Source organism: Vombatus ursinus, unplaced genomic scaffold (genome assembly GCF_900497805.2).
Source record: "Vombatus ursinus unplaced genomic scaffold, bare-nosed wombat genome assembly UNPS02009062.1, whole genome shotgun sequence".
NCBI classification, from domain to species: Eukaryota; Metazoa; Chordata; class Mammalia; order Diprotodontia; family Vombatidae; genus Vombatus; species Vombatus ursinus.
In genome coordinates this window covers 20,824,179-20,840,367 of record NW_020948840.1, presented here as the reverse complement: position 1 = coordinate 20,840,367, position 16,189 = coordinate 20,824,179, and the positions used below count along the sequence as shown (strand labels likewise).

At 36.3% G+C, this 16,189-nt stretch overlaps 1 protein-coding gene across 2 annotated transcripts in view; it reads left to right on the top strand.

Moving 5' to 3' along the window:
- Window positions 1-16,189, top strand: part of SELENOI (selenoprotein I) — a 45,177-nt gene that overhangs the window by 17,673 nt on the left and 11,315 nt on the right. Inside the window, exons 1-7 of one of the 2 annotated variants that reach the window (XM_027850514.1) lie at window positions 402-518; window positions 4,834-4,902; window positions 7,151-7,259; window positions 9,154-9,228; window positions 10,661-10,923; window positions 11,675-11,783; window positions 13,504-13,552. In XM_027850514.1, the coding sequence (XP_027706315.1) occupies window positions 453-518; window positions 4,834-4,902; window positions 7,151-7,259; window positions 9,154-9,228; window positions 10,661-10,923; window positions 11,675-11,783; window positions 13,504-13,552 (740 nt within the window). In that variant the 5' untranslated portion in view covers window positions 402-452. Of the gene's footprint in view, window positions 1-401; window positions 519-4,833; window positions 4,903-7,150; window positions 7,260-9,153; window positions 9,229-10,660; window positions 10,924-11,674; window positions 11,784-13,503; window positions 13,553-16,189 lie in introns of those variants that run through there. The other variant, XM_027850515.1, reaches the window with a different exon arrangement.

Genomic DNA, 16,189 nt, shown 5'->3' with positions numbered 1-16,189 from the left:
TGCCTCTCATGTCTCGCCCATCCTTTAAAAACAAAAACCAAAACCAGAAACTCAAAAGATCCTACTCCGCCCTCTGGCTGTTGTCTTATACCAGTCTTGTCCTTAAAAAAGCTGTCTTTACTTGATACCTCCACATACTCTCCCTTCTTTTTTACTCTCTTTTCCTCTCTATCCCTTCCCTTCTCTCCTCCCTTTTCCCTTTCTTCTCTTTTTTCTCAATTCTCTGCCCTCTGGCTTCTGACCTCATCATTCAGTTGAAACTAGTCTCCTCAAAGTTACCAGCAGTCTCTTAATTGCCAGATCTAATTTTTGAAATCTTTTCTCAATCTTCATCCTTCTTGACTTGCAGCATTTGACACTCTTGATTACCTCCTCCTTCTGGATGCTCTCTTGGTTTTCATGACTCTGAGAAATGAAGGAGTGAATTTGCCTGCCTGGACACTTCCTTAAAAATGGAAGTTAAAGGAAGAACTGACCAATCAGAGGAAGGGGCCATAGGGACAGATGGATCTTCCAGGGTAAGAAGGCTTCTGGGGAATGGTGATGGAAGCATCTTCCAGGGTGAGAAGGTTTAAAAATGAATCATCGTTTTACTTCATTATTAATGGCAGTGTATCACTTCACTCAGCCTTCTAACTTCCATACTCAGTGAACTCCAATGCCTTCCTATTACCTCTAGGTTCTCTCTGTCTCCCTCGCTGTCTCTCTTTTTCTCTCTTTCTCTCTCTCTCCCAAACAAGGGAGTTAGTGTGTGTGTATTCTGTTTTCTCCCCCTCTCTCTAATCTTTCCCCTATTTTCTCCTTCCTTCTCTCTTCTCTCCCTCCCTCTGTTTTCACAGCATTCTTACATATTACTTCCTCCTATGCACCTGATTTAATTATACTGCCCTAGCTCTCCCTCTTCACCTCTGACTCTTAGAATCATGGCTTTTAAAAACTTAGTACAAGGGCATACTCTTACAGGAAGTCTTTTCTGGTCCCCTCAACTGCTACAGCACTTTGCCACCCTGTTTCAACTACCTTCTCTCTCCAACCTTGAGGCCCCCTTCTTCCATTGCTTTGTTCCTCCAAACATCCATTTTTGAGGAAGGACCAGCCCAGCCATGCTTCCCTCTCCAGACTTTGTCACCAGGGCTTCAGCTGCCCTCTCCCTCTGCTTCTGTGGCCCCTTTCTCCCATTGGGGAGTTTCTTCTGGAGCCTCTATGTTTGGAGGAGGCCCCAGGCTAGCTATCCTTCACTACCTTGCCAACTCTGCCTCTGACTCTGTGGACTTTGCCACCATGCTGCCATCTTAGTATCTCCCCCCACCCCATTTTCAGCTTCCTCTTATGTGTTGTCTTCCACCTTAAAATGTAAACTCTTTGAAGGCAGATCAGCTTTTTATTTGCTTGTATTTATATCCCTGGTGATTAGCACAGTGAGGGGTACATAGTAAGCCTCAATAAATGTTTGTTACTTGATTGATATCCTTTCATCATTTATCTTTTGGGGAGGGTCAGCCTGGCATCTAAAGTCTTCCTCATTTTGGCTTCAAACTACCTTTCTAGATTTATTTCATAGTACTTACATTTGTACGCTGTGTATGAAAGACGAATTTGTCCACTAGCTATTCAATGAGGTTCTCTCTGCTGTGCCCTTTAAAATCTCTCACTTCCCAATATCCTCCTCCACAGGTGCCTATTCCCAAGCCTTTCCTGATTTTCCCAAGGAGGTGGGGTTAGTGTTCTCTCTCCCTTCAAATTAGTTTTATATGTGTACCTGTGTCTCATACCCTAGACTGTTCCCCCCACCCTCCCACCCCTGGAACTTTTATAATTTTGGTCTTTGTGTTCCTGAGGGTCTAGCACTGTGACTTGTACTTGGTGGGCAATTAATAAATACTTTTTATCACAATAACCCTGTGAGAGATGGGTAATTTAAGTTTTGTTTATCTTCATTTTACAGATAAGGAAGCTTAAAGCTCTAAGAAGTTTAATGGTTTGCCCCAGTTTACACTGCTAGTAAAGAGCAGAGGGGTAGAGAAAAGAACCAACCTCTCCTGACGCCAAGTCATTTCCCACTATATTAGGCAGTAATCCTTAGTCACTTTTTTCCACGTGGCTGTGTTGCCAGATTGCCCATTTAAAATTCCTGATTCATGTACTAAGGAATGAAATAGTTTCATATACAAAGTAGAACAGAAAAAGAGGATAATATATATTGTGAAAACATGAATTTCTGTTACATGCTGATTGCTTTTTGAAAAAGCATGTAATAAATTTAAGATGTTACTTTCAAAGCTGTCCTGCTATGTTTCCTTTAGGCCTTCTTTTTGTTCTTTTATGTGCATTTAAAAAATATGTCATTGACCCTACTTTCTGTTTTTTCCCCTGACCCTGTTGCTAGCTCCTCTTTCCCTCAGAATCTCTCTGTCAGGAGATGGATCACTTACTTTGTCCTCATTCCTGTTGAGTTGTTATTGATTATTACACTTCTCAGAGTTATTGATTATTACATTGGTCAGAGTTCTTAAGTCTTTCAAAATTGTTTTTCTTTACAGTATTATTGTTACTGTATAAATTGTTCTCCTGGTTCTACTCACTTAGTAAAATAAAACATGTGCACTTAAAGAGTGTATATACAAGTCTAATTTCTCTGAAATGGTTCTTTTCTACATTTCTTACAGCAATACAGACAGTTTTCACTTTGCATAAATTCTTATTATACAAATTTGACTACACATAAAGATTTCTGAAAGAAATCTGCAATTCCAAAAAAAAAAAAACACCCCACCTGTTAACTTTACTGTACAGTACTGTGTGCATACTCTGTCTCTCTCCCTCCCTCCCTCCCCCCCTTCTTTTCTCCCTCCCTCCCTCCCCCCCTTCTTTTCTCCCTCTCTCCCTTCCTCCCTCCCCCTCTTTCTCTCTGCTCCTACCCCTCTACCCCTGGCCCCTCTGTGTCACCTGTCCTCTCCATTCTATGTATGTCCAACCTCCATGTGTTTGCCCACTGTGTATTCTTTTCGGTTCTGGCCAAGAGCCCATGGGTCTGGCGCCTGGCCACTGCATGTTCTTCCTCCGGCTCTTTCTTCTCTGTCTCTGACCGCCACATGTCCTTGAACTATGTGCCAGCCCCCTCCATGGGTTTGGGCCCCTTCCCTGCTTCCCTCCCTCCCTTCCTGTCCATGGGCAAATTTGAATTACATAAAAATCACTTTATGTAGAGGTCTGTGGAATAGTCCACTTACATAAAGCAAGAAATGTCTGTACAGAATTCTGTTACCTTCATAAGCCATAATTTGTCCAGCCATTCTCTAATTGATAGTCATCTCCTTAGTTTCCACTTCTTTGCTACAACAAAAAATACTACTATATTTTTATATAAATGGGCCTTTTGCTCTTTGATCTCTTTGGGAATATAGCCCTGGTAGTTGCATTTCTGGGTCAAAGGAAACACATAGATTAATGACTTTGGGGACATATTTCCAAATTGCTTTACAGATTGGCTGGACTAATTCACAATTCCACAACTAGCACACCAATGTATATATCTTCCCACGGCCTGTCCAACATTTGCCATTTTTCTTTTTTGTGATCTTTGCCCATCTGATAGATGTGAGGTAACACCTAGGAATTGTTTTAATTTTTTACCTGTCTAATTCTTAATGATTTTGAGCCTTTTTTTCTGATAGTTGTTGATAGTTTAGGTTTCTTCCTTTTGAAAACTGCCTGTACATGTGTTTTGACCATCTGTTGGATATATATTGAGTATATATTGACTATCTGTTTCTATTGGAATGGTTGCTATTATATATTTGCATCAATTCCTTGAATGTTTTGTATATCAGACCATCATCAGAAAAAGTTACTGCAAAAGTTTTGTCCCTAGTTTATTGTTTCCCTTCTAATTTTAATTATATTAATTTTTTTTTTTGGTGCAAAGACTTAGGGAGGACACTTTTTAAGTGTACATATTCTATTTTACTAAATAATTGAGTTACATATAAAGAATTGACAAAAGGGGCAGCTAGGTGGCACAGTAGATAGATCTCTGGCCTTGGAGTCAGGAGGACCTGAGTTCAAATGTGACCTCATACACTTGACACTTATTAGCTGTGTGACCCTGGGCAAATCACTTAACCCCAATTGCCTCACCAAAAAGCAAAAAAAAAAAAGAAAAAAAGAATTGGCATGGACTGTCACCTCAAACTTTCAGCTTAAAATAGGTGAGAAAATATATAATTAAATATATAATAAACTTCATTTTTTATATTGTGTTTATATTATTATGTACACAAATAAGTAGGGAGTGAAGTGAAAGGAAATCTGGTTCAGTTATTGTGCAGGAAGTTTAGAGTATTGGTATTTATGACATTAGTGGAAATAAATAAGTTTTCTGCTTCTTTCTCCATATGTTGTACACCCTCCTTACCCCCCCCCCCCCGCCCCAAACTCTTTCATGCCCAATTCTGGCCCAGATTGAAATGGAGGGTTGCAAGCCAAGAGTTGTGGTTTATGTCTGGGTTGTCATGGGAGGTGCTATAGAAAGCAGAAGTATTGGCATCAGAGATGATTTGGTGGAACCAAATCATATTGACCTAACTTAATCGGACATTTTCTTTGTTAGTAACTTCAATGCCCTTCTCTACCAGGCTTTTTGAGGTAGAGAAAAGAATAGCAAATCATTTAAAATAAAAATAAAACCATTCTTTTGCTTCTTTTATTTTATCTTTTTATTTACAAAATGCTACTCAATTTGGGGTGACATTAGAATTGAGTAATATTCAACCCAACATTCAGAATAGAAAGAGAGATAAACTTCTGAAAGTTTTAATGATTTTTCTCTTACAGTACAGGGCTGTGGATACCAATCCGCTCTCTTTGTATGTTATGCACCCGTTTTGGAATACTATAGTAAAGGTAAGACTATCTTATATTTCTAATCTGTGCTGTAGCTTTTGCTAGGCTATTTCTGTTCCAGCAAAAGAGGTGATACTTGGGAGACTTTAAAATTTGATTACTTGCAAGATGATAGAAAATGTATGTATTTCTATATCTTAGCTGCTTTTGTTTTGCTTATTAAATTGATAATGATCTTTAACATTTAGTCATTTATTTTTAAAACTTAGTATTGAGATCCCTAAGGGTCCTGGAAACAGACTGCGAAGCTCTCAATTTATTGACAGCTGTGAGTGGACTCTGGAATGAGTTGATCTTCACATCCTGATTTAACTTGCTATATTCTCTTCTATTTGGGCAGCTAGGTGATGCAGTGTCTAGAGCGCTGGGCCTAGAGTCAGGATGACCTGAGTTCAAATTTGGCCTCAGACACTTACTAGTTTTGTGACACTGGGCAAGTCGCTTAACCCTGTTTGCCTCAGTTTCCTCATCTGTAAAATGAACTGGAGAAGGAAGTGGCAAACCACTCCAGTATCTTTGCTAAGAAAACCCCAAATGGGGTCACAAAGAATTGGACATGACTGAAAAACGACTTTACAACAAAAATTCCCTAATAAACCAGCTTTTTAAGAATTACAATAATGCTGGAACAAGACTGGATCATTTCATTGGTGACAGTGACTATAAGACAGATGCCAAAGGGGCCTTTAGCAATAGTTCTTTTTTCTTTTTTGTTTTTTACTTTCTAAAATGAAATGATGAGGATCATGCTGTAAAAAATTTGAAAACTTCTGCCAACCTATCTGCATATTCATTCTTAAATATTAAAGAAAGATTATCAATGTTAAAATTTATGTAATCAATAATTTTAATGCTCATTGTCAAGAACTAACTTTATTTGCCAAGCTAGTCTGAAGTGACAATGGGGAGTGAAGAGTATTGTGACTCCTCTAATATGACCATTGATTCATGGGGTGTGAATAAAAGTGCAACCAGCTTAAAATAGGTGAGAAAATATATAATTAAATATATAATAAACTTCATTTTTTACATTGTGTTTATATTATTATGTACACAAATAAGTAGGGAGTGAAGTGAAAGGAAATCTGGTTCAGTTATTGTGCAGGAAGTTTAGAGTATTGGTATTTATGACATTAGTGGAAATAAATAAGTTTTCTGCTTCTTTCTCCATATGTTGTACACCCTCCTTACTTCCCTTGCTGGGAAATGGTGGCTGAGGGTGTTGTATCATTCTTGTTTACTTGACTTGACTCTATTTCTCAGTTATTTTACAAATCACGTTGGCTTTCATTTCCACCATTTTAGTTTTCTCCTTATAAATGACATTGGTATTTCTTCCTTTAAAGTCCCATCTCGCCGCCTTTAAGGTCTTTAGATATCTCAACACTCTGAGGATCCAGATATTCACATTCAATATCCCCACTGCCATCCTTATTCCAGTTTTAGAAGGAAAATATGGCTGAAAATAGTAACCAGTGTGTAGATGTACAGACAAGCAGTCTTATCCTGCCTGATACCTACATGACATTAATAGTTGGTGTTTTGCCTGTTCATTTCAGAATTTCTCTGCAATATTTAATTGATGATAAATACCCCATCTCTAATTGATGCACAGGACTTACTTTTCCTATAAATCACAATCCTTTGAAATTGTGCTTTGTTACGTAATTTTCTACGTAATTTTCTTGGGATCTGTGCTTGTAGGGTGACCTTGAAGGTTGTGTTTCCATGTTTTCCAATAGAGAAATTTCATATACAATTAAGAAAGCAAATATGCCTTTCATAATTGTGGGACATATTTTTGTGCTTCATAATAGAACTTATAAATGTTTCTTTCATTGAGAGGAAAAATATTCTACTTGTCTCTGTAGGTATTCATTAGAACAGTGGTCATATTTACCCAAGTATCTTGAGTCCAATAGAAAGTTTTACATAAATGTAAAATGAGGATAATTTTTTCTCCCTTTCTTGTGCCCCACTTCTTAACTGTATCTTTTGGAGTCATAATCACTTTTAATTTACTCAGTGAGTGAAAGCATAATGAGAAGAGTGATAGGAAATGAAGATTGAAATAACCATAGTATTCATAATTAAAGTTCTAATTGTATTAAAGCATAGCAATTTCACATATATTGAAGGAAACTTCTAAATATCTTTTAAATTAGTGTTAATTATAATCTTAAATTAGCATGTGATGTGTATATACTGTGTAACTTTTTACTCTGACTTATTTTTTTAATTAAAATAGATTTTCCCTACATGGCTGGCTCCGAATTTGATAACCCTATCAGGCTTTCTGTTGCTTATATTCAATTTTTTACTTATGGCCTACTTTGATCCTGACTTTTATGCATCAGGTAAGACTGTTAAGTTACCTGTTTTTAAAAAAGAAACCAGTAAACCACCTGAAAAATCCTTCACAAATCTCTATAAATGTGCTTATTTTTTGGTTCCATTTAATATATAGCTTTTTATTTTTAATGATAAATTGTATGTCAGAGTTTAATACAGATATTATGTGATGTTATGAGATAATTATTTTGTAATGACAATTCATTAGGGTATAGATAATCAGTGATCACAAAACTAATTTTAAACAGTTTAATTGAATAGCAGAGATTCAGACAGCTAAGAACATTTAAAATTCTTGGTTAATGTCTGGAACTCTGTCAATAATTACTTTTGCAATATGTAATGGAGTGATAATTTATAATCATTAATATGACTTTGAGGTATTACTATAATATCCCAACATATTACCTGAATAATCAGGAAAAAAAAGATTAAAATCTGTTCAATATAGTTTTATTGTTGAATGTATTTTATTCTCATTCTTTGAAAATTGATAATCCATGGTTATCTCTCTAGGAACCAGAATATTTTAATAATTAGGATTGATTATTCCTACACCATGCCCTATATAATTTACTGTAACTTATGTTTAAGAAGAGATTTAGCTTTTATATTTCATAGAATCTCAGAGCTGGAAGGACCATTACAGATCATTTTGGGGAGGCATCATGGCATGGTCAAATGATTGCTAGACTAGGATTCAGACCTACTTCATTATTCTCTGACCTTGGGCAAGTCATTAGCACTTTATGAGACTGTTCGTACATTTGTAAATTGGAGAAAATAATACCAGTCTTGATTAACTCAGAGTAGTTGTGAAGATGAAATGTAATGACATAAGTACTTTGAAAGTTTAAATTTCTATGCAAATATAAGTTGGTACTCATCAGATACTCTGTGCTATTATTTAAAGTTTTTTAAATTAGTGCCTTTTAGGTTTATATTACAGCCATTTTGGGAAATTTCCATGCCTTCCTTCCTCCAAGCATTGAACCTTCTTGTATCAAAAACCAGCTGTGCAAAAACAGGGAATAGTGACTGAGTATGATAGTGATTGTAACACTCTGCTTTTTTGCTAAGGGTAGATGTACTTCATTTCTGTTTTCCCAAAATGTTTTACTTGTATAGATGGGGAAACTGAGACCTAGTGGATTTAATTTACCTTCCACAAGTCATAGCTAGTGAGAGATGTGGGACTAGAACTAAGTCCAGTGCTCTTTCCCTTCTACTTTTAAACAAAAAAAAAAAAGAAAAGAAAAAAGAAAGGAAAAAAAAGTGAAGCCAGAGCATTTCCATTTGCCTTAACTTGGGAAGATCCACTTATATTCAAAGTGAAAATGTTTTGCTCTCTCCATTAAAGTGAAAATGTTTTTGGTTTATTATATTAATAAAGTACTGTGATTGGAAAGAGGATGGTCAGTAAACATTTGCCATTTTCGCATAAGCAATAAAGCCTCGTTCCCAAATAAAGTGACTTTAGATGAACTTTAGAGAATCTTTACATTTCATGTGCGTATTAGGTTGGTTTTTTTTTTTTTTTCATCCCAAGATAAGCAGTTTTTAGGGCAAAGTAGAACTAGTGGTTTTGGGTAATAAATGCAGTGTGATATAGTGGATAGAGAAGTGGCCTCAGAGTCAGGAAGACCTGGGTTCAAGTTTTGTCTTTGACATATACTGCCTGGGCAAGTTAATTAACCTCTCAGTAGCTCAGGAAGTTCTAATTACAAGTATTTTAATATTTACTTCTTTGGATCATTTTGGCATTGCAATAGATAGATATTCATTATATGATCTTGACATTATTTTTACTTTAATTCACTAATGGAAGCAATTCTTATTGAAAGTGTTTACTGTGGTAAGAGTTGTTATATCTTAAAGAGCACGTCTTTTGCTTTTCAGCACCAGGTCAGAAGCATGTACCTGGCTGGGTTTGGATTGTAGTGGGCATCCTTAACTTCGTTGCTTATACTCTAGGTAAGATTTTGGGTCTCTTAAATTAGCATATGATGGGACAGGACAGTTACTCTCTTTCATTAAGAGAAGTCACATTTTTTCCTTCAGTGAATTAACTATCCCACCTTATTAATTACACTTAATTCATCTTTTGTTGTACCTAGGCTCTAGTATTTTAATGTTGGTAGTAAACAGGGCCCCAGATCTTGCCCAAATAGCTTATTACCAACCAGAATTCAGACCATGGAAGAATAAGAAAGGAAAAACTGTGGCTGACTCCCAACAGAAATGACATTTATTTAACACTTATTTAGTGAGCACTGATAGTTTCTAAAGGAATCATGATGCCTCTTGAGATGTCTGTCTACTTGTTAATAGCCATTGGATCTAGCAAGAAAGTATGGAAAACTTTGTTAATGCCTACTTCACTAGTTCTGCATTTATAGTAATTTGGACAGGGGTTGGGCTGAAAATAGATTGCTAAATCAATAAATAGGGAAAAATGATTGCCAAGGAAAGATTTGATATAAGAGAATAAACTGCCCTTTTAGTTCTGTAAGAAAGTCTGTTTAGAGATTAAAAAATGTGAAGGCAGAGTATCGACATAGTCCTTCAGAGTTCCTCTGCTATTTGGATTGGTAATTATGTGGGCTAATAGGAAGTCATTTTTCTTTCTTCATTAAAGCTAAAACTCTGGTAGGCATTTATTAAGTACCTTCTGTGTGCCATCCGATGGGGATCAAAAGACAAAAATAAAACAGTCCCTGCACCCAAGAAACTTATGGCTTGGGTGTGTATATATAAAATGTGCTCAAAGGTGATTTTGGAGGGAAAGGCCTCATGTAGCAAAGATGGTGCTTATGCTGAACCCTGAAATAAACTAGGGATTTTGGGACAAGGAGGTGAAGAGAGAGTGCATTCTAGGCATGGGAGATAACTAGTGCAAAGCCACTGGCAGAGATATGTGACATGTATGAGGAGCTGCAAGAAGGTAACAGTTAGCCTAGGGACAGTAAGTGTCCTTTGAAGTAAGAAAATTGGAAGCCTTTAGACAAATTCATGGTTTTCACATATTTGTGGAAGTATAAATAATATATTCTGCAATTTAGTTCATATGTATCTAATACCTTTGTGAAAACTGCTGGTTAAGCTGGTGGTGTCTGAGTACTAGGCAACATTTTTTGTAGAAGATTGCTTTTTTCTTCAGATTTAATTGTTAATATGTTTGTTTAATTTTAGATTAAGCTTTTTAACCATAGGTGACAAGTTTCATATTTGAGTTAATAAATGTTTTAATCCTAAATGTTAGTGGTTAAATTTTTATCCTACTTGGAAATATACTCTAAGTTGTTAATCTCTTAGTGATGTGTCTGATTTTTTTTTTTTTAGCGACTTGTAATGAAAGATTTCTGTATGCTATGAAAATTTTGATTTATTTCTGTTTCTGTTTCAGATGGTGTTGATGGAAAGCAAGCTCGTAGAACCAACTCCAGCACCCCTTTAGGAGAATTATTTGATCATGGACTAGATAGTTGGTCATGTGTTTACTTTGTAGTAACTGTATATTCCATCTTTGGACGGGGAACAACAGGTGTCAGTGTTGTTGTTTTATATACCCTCTTATGGGTAGTCTTGTTTTCTTTCATCCTGTCCCATTGGGAAAAGTATAATACGGGAATTCTCTTCTTGCCATGGGGATATGACATTAGCCAGGTGGTAAGTTGATGTTTTGCCTTACTTTCTTTAATGTTGCTGCTAAACATTTTTAAAAAATATTTTATTCCCCTACCCCAGTTACATGTAAAGACAATTTTTAACGAATTTTGAGTTCTACATTTTCTCTTTCCCTCATCTCCTAAGCAATTTGGTATAGGTTTTACGTGTTCAGTCATGCAAAGCATATTACCATATTTGCTGCTAAACATTTTTAAACCCTTGTCATTCCTTATACTATATGAACGATGTGATTCAAGTTGTTTTTGCCTGTATCTGTATTGTCTTTTTTTACGCATCCTTGATCCCTTCATCGAGCAGAAAGCTTTTTTTCAAACTTTTCTTACCATAAGCTTGGTTTGAATTCACATTGCCTTTTGAATTCTAGCTTTTTGATCTATCATTCTACCTGTCCCCACCTAAAACTCCAATTAGGAAGTAGGAGTATATTTTTGGGGAGAATTAGTTGGAAATAAAATTACCATCTTATAATGTAGTCATTTATATTATAGAGATTTTGTAGATAGCTGTCAGTTGTTGCAGTACATGGAGATTAAAGACTTTATGTATGCCATGTTGGATTTAAGAATGGTTTTAAGGAAAAACAAAACCTTGGAACATTTTAAGATTTATAATGCAGCTTTTATTTTAATAAAGCTTTTTAATTAGATTTATAATACAGAAAGCAAACCTGACTTGCAAGCTTTCCAGCTGTTAATTTCTCTCTATGCTTTTGTGTGCATTTTCCTTTCAGACTATTTCTGTTGTCTACATAGTGACTGCGATTGTGGGAGTTGAGGCCTGGTATGAACCTTTCCTGTTTAATTTCTTATATAGAGACCTATTCACTGCAATGATTATTGGTAAGAAGCTCCATGTTAAAGCCTATGTTAACCACCACCTCTTTGTCAAAAGCCAATGTTTTTAATTGTACATCCCCAGATTCTCCATATTACTACAGTTGCTGTTAATAAAGACAAAAGTTAGCAAAATGTCTTAGAAAAATGGATTATATGGATTTGGACAGAGTTTTCACAGAATCTTAGCCTCATTATTTAAAACAACCACCACTAATGACACAAAAACAACAGAATGTTTGTATTTAAAGTGCAGAAACAGATTAATTTAAATCCTTGACTAAGACTAGATTAGTTTGAAAGTAGTTAATCTATTTTTTGAGAAGGAACAATGAAAAAACTGTGCTTCCTTGTAGCTCTGCCATCATACGCACACCACTGAGCTGTCCTGGAACTCAGTTTTTCCATCTGTGAAGTGAGGGAATAGGACTAGATGATTTCTAAAGGAACCCCCTTCCAGCTCTAAATCTATGAGCCTGTGATCTTATGATGTTGGCTTTGGATTTTCTTTGTCTTGGTGCTTTGTTTATTAAGCTTTTTTTTGTCCCTTACACCAGCATTAAAAATGTAGTCACCTCTACTTACATTCTATATCAGACTATAGTAATATTTTTATAACATTGTTACATATCATGTGAAGGAAGTAAAGGGAAATTGCTAAGTGGTTCTTCATGTTCTCAATCCAAAAATAATTTTTAAAGCCCTTAGTGAATACCTGTTCTGTGCCTAGCACTGTGGGACCATAAAAGAATTGGGTGTAAGTCATAATCCCACAAAGTAGTCAAGTTCTGTCTCTGGTCACTCCCCATCTTCCTAGCTTTGTGGCCTTTCATAAAACTTTTGCCACCAGTTTGTGGTGGGAAGAAGAGCATGGGTTATAGGGAAGGATATTTGTTCAATGGCAGGCACATTGACAAGCAGTGGTGGTTGGTGGCAGAACTGTGGCTTGATGAGCAATATGCCCTAACATACCACCATGCCACTTGAATGGTGCATCTTGCCAGCTTAAGTTTTATATTATAAATAAGGCTGGGAATATTTGAGGGAGTATTGGAAATAAGTGTGTAGGCTCTCTTTATAAAGTTTGACAGTGAAGGAAGGAGAGAAATTGGAGTAGAGCTCTAGTAGAAGGGGAATTGGGGTTGAGGGAAGTTTTTTCAAGGCAGGTGACACCGAGGCACATGGGTAAGTAGAGAAGGATCTTCTTCATAAAGCCTTTTTCTTTTTTCTCATTTCTAAACTATTGTTCAGAAGTGTTTTCCTCATCATCTCATGGATAGGACTCTGGGTTTTTGAAGATTATGGCTAGAGAGTACAAACTCACAGATCCTACCCAGGTGGAAAGATTTTGAATAAGGGGCAGGTGAAGGAATGATGTCTGTGCAGGAGTTAGCCTAGCCAAATTTAGAGGTTAACCACTAAATAATGAATTTATTTTGGCCATAGTAGCTCATGAAACAATTTACTAAGGTCCAGAGACAGTTGCATCCTTTGTCAGTGGAAGGAGTACTTACAAATGAAATCAGAGCTTCTTGAAGTAAATTGTAAGCGGGAATCATGTTCTGTTTAACTTTGTTCTTCTTTCAGTGACTGACTTAGTGCTTTGAACATAATAGTAATATAAAAAGATTTGTTTATTTGAAATTAATGATGTAAAACTCATTCAGCTGCTTCCATTGTCTGACTTGAATGAAAATTTATAACTTAAAATATCTTTCCCTTTTAGGATGTGCAGCATGTGTGACTCTGCCAATGAGTTTATATAACTTTTTCAAGTAAGTTTTTAAAAAATATATAAATTGAGGGGAAAGGAATTTTAAGATTATTGGTATAGATCTACTTAAATAAATTCACATTTATTATCCTTTTCTTTGAGAAGAGGAAGCTTGACATGATGAATAGAAAGCTGACCTTGGAGTCCAGAAGGCCAGTCCTGTTTCTGATACCTACTTGCTGTATGACCAACCCAGAACAAGTCACTTAACCTCTCATAGGCCCAGGCAGCTCTCTTGATGTAGGAGAATAGTATGAGACTATAAGGTGTAGAGAAGGTACTGATGTGCATTGCTAAAATAATTTCCTCACCAGGAACTCCTTCTAAAAATTAAATCACAGACTTAATTAAAAAAAATTTTGTTTCTTCATGGGAATTATAACCATTTTGAAAAACACATGAGAACTATATTTTGATTGAAGCCCTAAAAATTTCCTGAGAAAAAAGAAAGAGGACATGATTTCCCCCTAACTTTTAATAAATCTTGCCCTACTGCATTTTAAGAGGCTTGTGGCAAGGCTGACAGTTATTTTATAAAATCATACAACTGGAATGGACCTTAGAGGTCATTTAATGCTTGATAGATGGAGAGTGGTACTGAGGCCTAGAGAGGTTATATGGCTTGCCTGGAGTCAATATTGAGCTCCTCTAGTTCTCCTCTTGCCCTTTATCCAAAATCATTTTTTATTTGTTGGTGTTCTCATTATTAGTCTTTGGTCAAACTAAAACTTTAAAGAGGAATCATTTACAACATTACTCTGACCTGTTTTGATTTTTCTTGGCAAATTTGGGCACACCTGGGACTGGTAGTATGTTTAATAAAGCAGGTTTTAGAAATATCTTAGTACCATAATGGATTGAAGATGGAAGACTTGATAGTCTTGGGTTACTCCAACAGAGCTTTTTTTTCTGTAGAGAAAGGAGAGGGATGTGTGGATTTGGAATATGATCTGGATCCAAATCCTTCTCTGATGCTCAATATTTTTGTGACCATGGGCAAGTCATTTAACTTATCTGGGCTTTGGTTGTCCTTATATGTAAAATAAAGAAGGTTGGACTAGATGATATCCAGCTTTAAATCCTGTAATTCAGTTTACTGGGGGGGAGGGTGATATAGGGATTAGGAAGGGAAAAGTGGGAAAGAATGAAAGGTACTAAGTTTGTTTTGTCATTCCATTTAAGTTTTTGTGAGGCACTGATGTCTTCTTACAGGTTGGTTGATGTTGAGAGTGTAGACCTCAAAGAAGATTCAAGACAAAGATTACCTTCTAGCTCTTACTTTATAGTTTAGATAGTGAAAAGGTAGAAATTTATGCCTCATACACATCTTAGAGCTTCATGCAACTTTAGAAATCATGTAGTCTACCTCCCAGATGGATTCCCAAGATCCAGAAAGATTACGTTACTTCCCCAAGGATGTTGCATTCCCCAAGATTGTTACCTAAGGATGTTAGTGCCACAGGCAGGACTGAAATCCAGGTCTTCTGGTTCTCAGTCTAATGCTTTTTCTTCTCCATCATTTTTGTACTATCATGACAAATTTTAGAACTTTAAGACCAAGAGCTGAAGAAATGTTCTCAAATTTCTTCATATCAAATGTTGACACTTTACTGGTATGGAACCAGGCCTTCTTGATGTGAAACAATTTTTTTTCTTGATCTTTAGCAATGTTGCCACATTATAGATGCCTTTAGAGGGTCCCTCATAAAAATACTTTGTCATCTTTGGTAGCAGAAGTCTACTTACCAATCCTGGATAAGTTTTTTGGGGGTGTTTGGATGTACTCTGTTGGGTTGGGCATGTTCATAATCCTTCCAGTCTATTGAAGCATTTAGCTTTGGAGGCATGGCTTTAAACTTGACACTGTCCATGCTAAATATTTACTGATACCACTAGTAGCTGTAGCTTAAGGAGAAACTTCTTTTTAAAAAGAATTGAAAAGTAGGCCCCAAGTAAGATAAGATGTATTTGGTGTCATTAATAGATTGAAAGGTGGTTTTTCTTTGTCATATTTTGTCTTTCTTAATTTGATAAGGGATTATAGAATCATAGATTTAGAGCTGGAAGGGACCTTGAACAACCTACTCCAAGTTACAAGCCCTACATTTTGCCCTAAAGTCACAAAGGTGGTAAGGAGCAGAGGCAAAATTTGAACCCAGATCTTCTGACTCCAAATCCAGTTCCCTTTCTATTTTATCGTGTTGCCTGTTGATCAAGAGTTTCCAAAGAAAGGAATGCCCATTTAGTCTATTTCTTAGCTTGCTGTTTGCTTGCTGTATTTTTTCAAATCTTAGGTGAAAAGGGTATCCCTGATTTAAACAGTTGATCAATTGGAAGAAAATTTTATCTTTATTTTGGCCACAAAGGTCTTTTTTTTTCCCTATGATTCAACAAGTTAATAGAATGGAATATTTTTTGAATTCTATCTCATCAGAATTGGTTATTAACTATAACCTTTATTCCCTATTTTTCATAAAAAATACCTGAGATTTATATAACACTTTAAAGTTTGTAAAGCTCTCACTCACGCGCTCGCTCTCTCTCTCTCTCTCTCCCCCTCTCCCCCCTCCCCCCTTTCCCCCTTTCTCCCCCTCCCTCTCCCTCCCTCTCCCTCCCTCTCCCTCCCTCTCCCTCCCTC